Source organism: Rhyacophila brunnea, unplaced genomic scaffold (genome assembly GCF_057557595.1).
Source record: "Rhyacophila brunnea isolate RB1 unplaced genomic scaffold, BYU_Rbru_1.0 scaffold_20, whole genome shotgun sequence".
NCBI lineage: Eukaryota > Metazoa > Arthropoda > Insecta > Trichoptera > Rhyacophilidae > Rhyacophila > Rhyacophila brunnea.
In genome coordinates, this window is record NW_028232860.1 from 11579974 (window position 1) to 11589569 (window position 9596).

Below are 9596 nucleotides of genomic sequence, written 5' to 3' on the forward strand. Positions count from 1 at the left end.
ATTTTCAAAATGTGTTTTCCGCTGTATTCCTCATAACCGAACTGTACCCAAATGTGTTACATAATTTTCTTGCTAACAATCTCTAGTTTAAATTATAAATCATTAAATTTGTGATGGATACAGCATCTGAGTAATAAAATGATCGTTATAAACGAGCCTGTTACAATTTTCATTTAAAATTTTACCGACATTGCGACATTGCAACATAGCTACATATTATCATATATTCTATTGTGCTATTGTGTTCACTTTAATACCTAATATTTAGGTTTTATATACAAGGATATGCCCTGTACCTATGTCATAAACGTATCGATGGAGTTCATTTAAGAGATGGAATGTTTCTACAGATCTATAGAAATATACTGTGATAGCATATTGTTGGTTTTTTCAGAAGATTGCGAGTCAAACGGGATACAGCTAAAACCAGTTCTGTAAATAAACGAGAACAACAAATAACCAATAGAAATTTACAGAATGTGTCAATGAAAAATGAATACAACAGTGACGACTCTGGAGCGAACAGTCCAGATTTAGACCAAAGTATCCCTGGACAAAGCAACAGCAGCAGTATCAGTGATTCTGACATTGAATTTCACAAGGGTTATTTCAATATTGAGACTACGAGCGGCGATGAAGAAGCTCCTATTGAAGAAGATCGAAATAAAGAAATCATTTGCCAATTGTGCCATAGGAGTGTCATAGCAAAAACTTATATAAGTCACGTTAAATATCATTTGAATGATAAGAATCAATGGACTTGCGAGCAGTGCGGTAGAGGATTCAGTTTCGAAGTAAACCTCAGCAGGCATATGAAGCAAGTTCACGAGAAGGTTCGATATCCGTGCGATCTGTGCCCTAAAACGTTCATCACAAACTGCGATCTGAAAGTGCACAAAAGTCGGCATAACGGCACTCGGTCTTTCATCTGCCACAAGTGCGGGAAGTCGTTTGTTTCGAGTAAATGCTATATCTTGCACAGTAGGCGGCACGCTTCGATCAAATCTTTGCCCGAGCTCGTCTGTCCGCTCTGCCAGAAAGTGTTTCATCACAAAAAACTGTTTGACCGTCATAGCTCTGTCCACATCGAAGAAAAAAATTTCTCATGCTCGTTGTGTAAGAAGAAAGTTAAAACTCTGCCTAGTCTCAAGTCACACATGCGGAGAAAGCACACTAATAAAATATAGGAGAACGAGGATTAATTTTATAACCTAACTATATATTTTAGTCAATTGTTAACCGTCATAGAATACAACATCCATTGTACTGTCGAACAAGAACTTCTTGTCCACGTGTTACAACTGTGAACTAATAAGCCCCTCCTGTTTAGTTGATCGCTTTTCCGTTTTCAAATGAGGAACGCCCCTAAATTTATCATTTCATTTTACGATTCCGTGATGTACAGATTTGTAAATTTACATATTTTGATGCTTTTTATTATAAAAATATGTCTAAAACAATCAGGAATGATATTAAAATTATTATTAGTAAACTTTTTTTTTATTGCGAAGAAGAAAAGGAGTCGTATCTAAAAAGAGAGCCTATACATTATTTAAACACACGTTGCCGCCATGACAGGTACGTCACTGAGAAGTTTTCTATATGCGACTACAGCGACTTCCGGTTATCAACGAGATCTTATTGTCGGACAGTAATTCATATTATAATCTTTAGGTGCATTATGTATATATGTATTAGGAAGTCAGAATCATCTTGAATATATTAAATGTGCCTACATACACAAACAGTAGAATCACTAAAGCAGTTATCTACTTGATAAAGCTCACTGTGTGAATGATGCACGTGTCGTAAAGTAATTTTTATATGTGGTGAATAACGAGTGATAAATATTATCTAAAGTTGTGTTTTCACTTGTGCGATCATCGCACTACATTTGAAAGCAATTTCTATTTTCATAAAGTTAACAAAAATGTATAATCTCTTTTTTATAGGTATATCTTCTAAACAAAGTATTCTAAAATATTATCTTATACTCATCAAAAATAATTACAAGATAAGAAGAACTTTTTATATACAATGTTTTTAAATTTCCTGTTGAATCATATAAACTTGACTTGACTAGCTTAAACGATCATCTCTTCTTGGTCGTGCACTCATGGCTGAGGATCGTGACCACATTTAAATTTCGCCATCCTTTGAGCGACCAAGACTTTCCATCCTTTTCGATCTTCCGCTAGCTCTCAGGGCAGAATGGATGGTGCCCCCAGTCAGCTCTTTCACTTGGTCGCTCCATCGCGCAGACGCTCTTCCTCTGCTTCGCCTTCCCTGGAGGCTACCCAAAACTACCAGTCTCTCCAGGTAGTCCGGTCCACGCCTGACAATATGTCCAAAAAGCTGCAGAATTCTTCTCAGACATAACGTCGAGAGCCGTTCCTTTATCTACAGTCTCTGGATGATTGACTGGTTCGTCCTGTGCTCCGTCCAAGAAATGCGAAGCATTCGGCGCCAACACCACATCTCAAAGGCATCAATTGCCTTCCGTTCTCTTGCCTTCAGGGTCCACGACTCGGCTCCGTATAGGAATATCGAGAACACTAATGTTTGCACAAGCATCATTTTTGTGGCAATCGAAATTCCCCGATCCTTCCATATAGTGGTAAGGCGTGTCATCGCACTTTTTGCAATTTGTGTGCGCCTTCTTATTTCTGCTTCGCATCCGCCCTTTCCACTGATGGTCGATCCAAGATATACAAACTCGTCGACTATTTCGAGGTTTTGGAGTGTACTTGATGTTGGTAGAAGGTTGGCCCGATCAACAACCATTAACTTGGTTTTATTCATATTAATAAAGAGGCCGTATTTGCGACTCTCTTCCTCTACCCGGTGTAGCAACTCTGTGAGTTCTCTTTCATCAGCAGCGATTAGTGTGGTATCATCTGCGAATCTTAAGTTATTTATTTTCTGACCACCAATTGTTATTCCGCCTTGCCAATGATCTAGGGCTCTTCGCATTATATGTTCTCCATATATATTGAATAACTGGGGAGATAAAACACATCCCTGACGAACTCCCTTCTCGGTTCGGAAACTCTCAAAAAAACGCACTATTTACTCTCACCTTTGTGTGGCTATTGTTATATAAGTTTTTGATGAGACATGTAAGGTGTGATGGATTGAAATCGAAATTCCCCGATCCTTCCATATAGTGGTAAGGCGTGTCATCATAGAATACTAAACGATCATAGAATACTAAAATGTCATTTTGACATTTATATTAATAATTTAGTTGCTAGACAATCCGCTTTGCAACCAATAATGGTGTCGAAATAACTTTTCATACAAAACAGAATTAACTGAAAATGAATTCACTTTTACTCAAAGATGGCTAAAAGTATTTAAAAAATGCATTGGCATCTTGTTCTGATATCGTCTCTGTTCTGGCAGAACACACTAACTGGAGAATACTAGTCTTGAGTAATTTGACTTTGAAGTTGTTAAAATGTTTGAAATGGTCTATCATGTGAGTTTATTAAGTAATCGTAAAAAGGATGACTTTAAAATAAAGACTTTATTTATTAAGAAGGTTTCCAGACGGTAAAGTTTGAAATAAGGAACATTTTGCTATAACTAACTCAATATGTCATTTTTTCGAATTAGTGTCTTCTGCCAGAACAGTGACGATATATTCTAAAAGTTTCAAATGTCTAGCTAGTCAGGAAGTTAGTTAAAAATCGATTGCAAGATTTGTACCGGACAAATAAGAATACGAGCTAAGAAAAACGTTGTAATAACATTTTAGAATGATTTTTTCAGAAATTATACCTCTAAGAAAGAAAATTGACTTGCCAACATTTTACGAAACTGCTGGTTTTGTTTATCTTTTTCTTCTGTTATTTCTTCAATATGAGTGCCGAATTAAAATGAATGTATAGTAATAAAAAAATAATTGTTATAAAATCAAAATGACTCAATTGGTAGTTGTATCACAATGCATGTACGTGATATGCAATTATCGCATAAGTAGAATCACTGCCATTTGGATACACATATTCGATTTGGTGGAATGCTATCATCGCATAAGTCAAATCGATCAATGCAATATTTCAGTCAAAATTCATATAAAAATACACAACATGTAGAATCGAGAGTGGTGATCGCATGCTATCATCGTATAAGTAAAATCACTGCCATTTGATAACATTAATTCAATTTTGATAATCGCATGGAAAAATTGAAATTTCTTGTGGTCAACTTACAAGTAAAATCACTGCATCTGAATGTATGCATTTAATACTGATGCAATCATTGCATGCTATGATCGCATAAGTAAAATCACCACAAAATGCTCAATACATTAACTATTTTTTTTCATAAAATTGTGAACATGGCTGTAATTAAAAATTTTTTGAATTCTTTTTTCTTACACTAATTCAATTAAGTACTTAATAATAGTATGACTTTGTATTTGTAGTTACAAAAAAACCTACATAATAATATGCATTCTTAAGGGGGGACATGCTCGTCGAAGGTCAAAATTGAGTTTTTATTGTATATTCAAACCATGATCCTGGACACTCCTTAAACGTTGTAGATGATCTATTTATATAATTTTGAAGCCTTATTATCTTTTATAGTTATTTTAAACATTTGATGACTGCATAAAGTATTTTTGTTACATAAAATAGTATTCTTTTAAACCTCTCGCTCTAATGTTTTAGAATATAGTCATATTTCGGTACATAACTGTGCAGTGGTGTTAAGATTTTTTACATGTATTAATTTTTAAACGTATTTATAAAACCATTAGCATAATTTATTACGAGATAATTTTTGTAAAATATTCACGATAAAAAATTATATTGATAATCTCTGTGATCCCAAATTTGACAAGAATTAGGCATTTTATTATTCAAAAAATCGGCAAGAATAACACATTTCAAGATGATTCTAAAGATATTTATTATAAGCTATGTCTTTGACCATTCAAGTGTGATAAACATCTTATGAATAATGATTGCTTTATAATAATTATTGACCTAAGAATAAGGTAGTGTTTTTTTGAAATACGCCATTTCTTTTGTCATTCCCCAGTGGTTAAGCTACAACATACATATATATATATATATATATATATAATATTGTAATACGAGCATTATAGGTGAAATGTAAAATTTTGGAACTATAAACCGTGAGGTTTGGTGAGGTTTGATAGTTTATTCAGAAAACATGACATATTTTGAGGAAGGCCGAATGAGAGACAGTGAATTGTTCCATTATAATATTCACTATGTGAGCGAAACACGTTCCTAATATTTTTTATATGTGGTGAATATCGATTAGTGATACATAAGTTTCATAATTTATTTCTATATGTGCCTAAATGGGCATCATCCAAATATATATTTTTTATAAACATACATCTATCAGATACGTAAATCCAAATATCAATGCTAAACATTTAATTAATGTATTGTAAAGCCATGGGTGAAAATGAATCTGTTAACAAATAGGGCGTTGAGCATTCAATGAAATTTTTATTTATATACAGTGCAAATCATAGAACTTCAATGTACTTTCCATATTCACAAATGTTACATTGCACCAGAACAGTTTTCGGTTATTAGAGACGTAACAATATATTATTGATTTTTCAGAAAATCACCAATCCAATGGAATACAACAAGTTCTGGAGTCGAACAACGTCAAGAAATAAATAGTATAAGCTTAAGTATGACGGAGGAAACTAAAAAACTTAATTCGTCTATGAAGAGTGATTATTCCAGTGACGATTTCAAAGTGAATAACACACTTCAGTGTTTTGAAAATAGTGATGAAAATGACGAGTTTAATAATAGATATTTATGTACAAGCGAATCCTCGAGTGATAAAGACGCTGATAGAAATAAGGATGTGTTTTGCCAACTGTGCAAAACAAATGTCGTCGCTAAAATTTACATTAAACATATCAAAAACCACCTCTGCGAGAGTCGGCAGAATACTTGCGAGAAATGCGGTAAAAATTTCTCCAATCCGGAAAACTTACGGAGGCACAAGAAACAGTTTCATGACAAGATACGTTATCCTTGCGGCGAGTGTGATAAAAAGTTTGTTTCCAACTACGCGTACCAAGAGCACAAAAGAACACACAACGGTCATTTGCCCTACATGTGTCACTCCTGCGGTAAGAGATTCAGGCAGCGGAGTAATTATACCATTCACTGCCGGCGGCACAAGCAACACAAAAAAATCAATCCCAGATTTAAGACCGTGCACGAGTGTCCGCATTGTTTGAAAAAATTTGTTCACAAGAGTGTTCTCGATCGGCATGTTGTCGTCCATAGCAATGAGAAGCCGTTTTCGTGTTCGTTTTGTAAAAAAATGTTTAAATCAAAACGTATTGTTCAGTTACATGTTCGAAAATTTCATCCCATGAAATAGCACACAGATTTCTTTGCCAAACACACAATACAAAGACAAATTTAGAGACATAGATTTTGCGTAACCTAGATTAGAGTCACATTTTTCCATAGTTTGTCCCCTGTCTAAATTATATCACATTTTTGAACCCCCTACTTACCATTAAATTTCAGTATGTCATCTCGGAATATTGTTTTAACTTTTTAGTTTTGTAAAATTGTATTTTATATATAAATCCCCTTATTTATAATTTTTCACATTATAACAGACCTCTTCCCCTATTAGGACATGGTAAAAATGATGCCTGTCCGCTTAAATCACATTATTAATATTAATCTGAAAATGAATATAAGCATATTATAATATGTAATTAACTCAATACCTACTATATAATATGTGGAGAGTTTTTGCCTAACACATTGCTAAAATGAGCAGAATACTTATCAAACAATATTGTGTTACTAATTTTTTCAGAAAATTATTCAACAAACGGAAACGATCAAATAAAATATCTGAAGATAAGATATGTCCAAAACGGCCACCCGAAGAAGAAGACAGAACAGAATCGGAGGATATCATCGAGCCTATGGACAATGATTATTCCAGCGATGACTCCATCGTAATCAGCAAGCTCATGCTCAGGATGTTTCCTACGAAATCCGAACTATGTGACAAGGATGCCAGTGATTATCACGAGTATTTCAGTGACGATAGCGGAACCTCGAAGGAAGATAGTATAGAAAATGACAGAAATAAGAATGTATTTTGTCACTTGTGCAAAGTTAGTGTAATTGCTAAAACGTATATAAAACACATCAGAAATCATATGGATGAAAAACGGTGCACTTGCGAACAATGCGGTAAAAGTTTTTCTACCGCGCAAAATTACCAAAGACACGTGAGGCAAGTCCACGACAAATTCCGTTACCCATGTGACGTCTGCCATAAAACTTTCATTACCAATTGCTTTTTGCAAGAGCACAAGAGATTGCATGTCAAAAACGGCGTCCGTCCTTATATGTGTCACGCTTGCGGAAAGTCGTACAACACACAGAATAGTTTTCGCGAACACCGCAAACGGCACGCACGGATGAAGTTTAAACCGGAACATCTTTGTCCTCACTGTCCCAAGACATTTCAGCACAAAGCTTACCTCGATAGACACATCATTATACACACCAATGATAGACCTTTTGCGTGTTTGCTGTGCCAAAAGAAGTTTAAATCGCCGCGTTTTGTCAAGGCGCATATACGAAAGAAGCACACTGTTAAAAATGCAAAATAATTTAGATTTACAACTATCAAATCTCCGCTGAGTGAGGGCAATTAGTTTTTATACTGTGATGAGCTTAGTTTTAAATTCGGGTAGTAGATGACTTTAGTTTTTGGCGTATCTATGGTGATTAACATTCGATGATCTCGGCTTATTATTTAAGAAGGAGCTAACAACCACTCCTGGTAAAAAATCTATTATAATTTCCACACTAACATCAGGAGTAAGTATGGTAATTTACTTTTTATTTAATACAATAATAATTGAGTTGCTGAAAATTAAACAAATACAAGTGCACTGGTGACCTAATTGAGAAAATCGACGGCAAAGTTAAATATACAATAATTGTTAATTCTACATAACTGTTTTTAGCATTCTGTAAATGAGGTCATGTTCCTTAATTACTATTCCATGAAAAAATATTGATATTTATTAATGTTTTTAGTGTTTGAAGGAGAAGAAGTTCATCCAAAATATTTATACTATATATTGTTGCTATGAAAATAATAATGAAATTTTATACACCCTGTCTATGGTGTATAAAATTAGAGCGTCTGTACATGTGCATGGATTTACTGGCAGCAATAGTGTGTATTTTAAACTATCGTGACAATAACTATTTACAAAAGTGCTGACTGTCTCTCCAATCTCATTCTTCAAGAGTAAGTGAGACACGATGTTGTCATTTTATGGTACTATTTATTTAAGCCCCTAAGATCATAAAAATCGGTTAATCCCAAAATGTGTCTCCGCGGTATAGTTCGTTTGCTGGTAGGTTCGCCACTATCGTTCTACTGCGTAGGCGCTGTCACATGACAATTCAGAAGCTTCTGAACTTTTTTGATTCACTGCAGGATAATACATGTTTTCACATAAATTTTCTTGTTAAGGCCGCGATAATACGTACTGCCAGCAGTAAATCCATGCACGCGTAAACGGGGTATTATACTCTAATATTTTGGATCCTGTTTCACTCATAAATAGGTAGATGTCAAATATATTTTAGTAAATGCCATTGTACTGTTAGTAAATTTAATCCTCAGCACAATTATTTATTGTCACATTCTTATTTTTAATTTTGTGTTGCCATACAATAATTTTTTTTTTTTTTTCTTTATCCATACAATAATTAATTTGTTTTATTTACATATTTCTGCGAAATAATAAATTGTAAATTTAAGTATGTGCCTATGTATATACAATATGTGAAAATTCAATTTTATTATACCTGCTGTTTTTTAGGATCACAGGAGCATAACTACAAAAATGCATGTTTTCAGTTAACCCCGGTTTGGATAGTGCCGTAATCATATTTATTGTTGACACAAAGCTCTATGTCGTCCTTGTATCCGCTTACAAGATATAGTTGAGTAAAGTGTGCTTTAGTTAATAAATTTCATTTAGCATTTCATGAGAATGAAATGATTTTTCAAAACAAAAAATTGACACTTGTAGTAACCTCATCTATATAATTCCCAGTGTCATGTGATCCAATGTGAGAAAAGCCTGAGGTGTTTGTTATTTTTATATTACAAATAAATCTGTTGTAAAAATATCATTAATAACATAAAAACTGTTTAGTGTTCATAAGTTAAATCGTTTTGTTATTTGTCTACGATTATTATTGTGTAAATAGTTTGTAATTTGAACCCATCTATCATTGTAAATAGTAGATTGAAAATTCGTGTATATACCTACCATTTACTATAAATAATAAATTACTAGTACATCAAATTTTAATTGTTATTTTCATTTTTTTTTTGCATATTATTTTAAATAATATTACGAATCATGCCTACATAATATCGTCACTATTCTGGCAGAAGACACTAATTCGAAAAAATGTTATATTGAGTTAGTTATACCAAAATGTTCCTTATTTCAAACTTTACCGTCTGGAAACCTTCTTCAACATTTTAACAACTTTAAAGTCAAATTACTCAAA

General features: G+C 33.6%; 1 protein-coding gene across 2 annotated transcripts in view; it reads left to right on the forward strand.

Annotated features, from left to right (window-relative positions):
• LOC147071189 (uncharacterized) overlaps positions 1–9383 on the forward strand; it is a 33315-nt gene extending 23932 nt beyond the window's left edge. Inside the window, exon 5 of one of the 2 annotated variants that reach the window (XM_085948062.1) lies at positions 6853–9383. In XM_085948062.1, coding sequence (XP_085804188.1) covers positions 6853–7663 — 811 coding nt within the window. In that variant the 3' untranslated portion in view covers positions 7664–9383. Of the gene's footprint in view, positions 1–394; positions 4463–6852 lie in introns of those variants that run through there. The other variant, XM_085948065.1, reaches the window with a different exon arrangement.
• Positions 9384–9596: the final 213 nt, after the last annotated feature.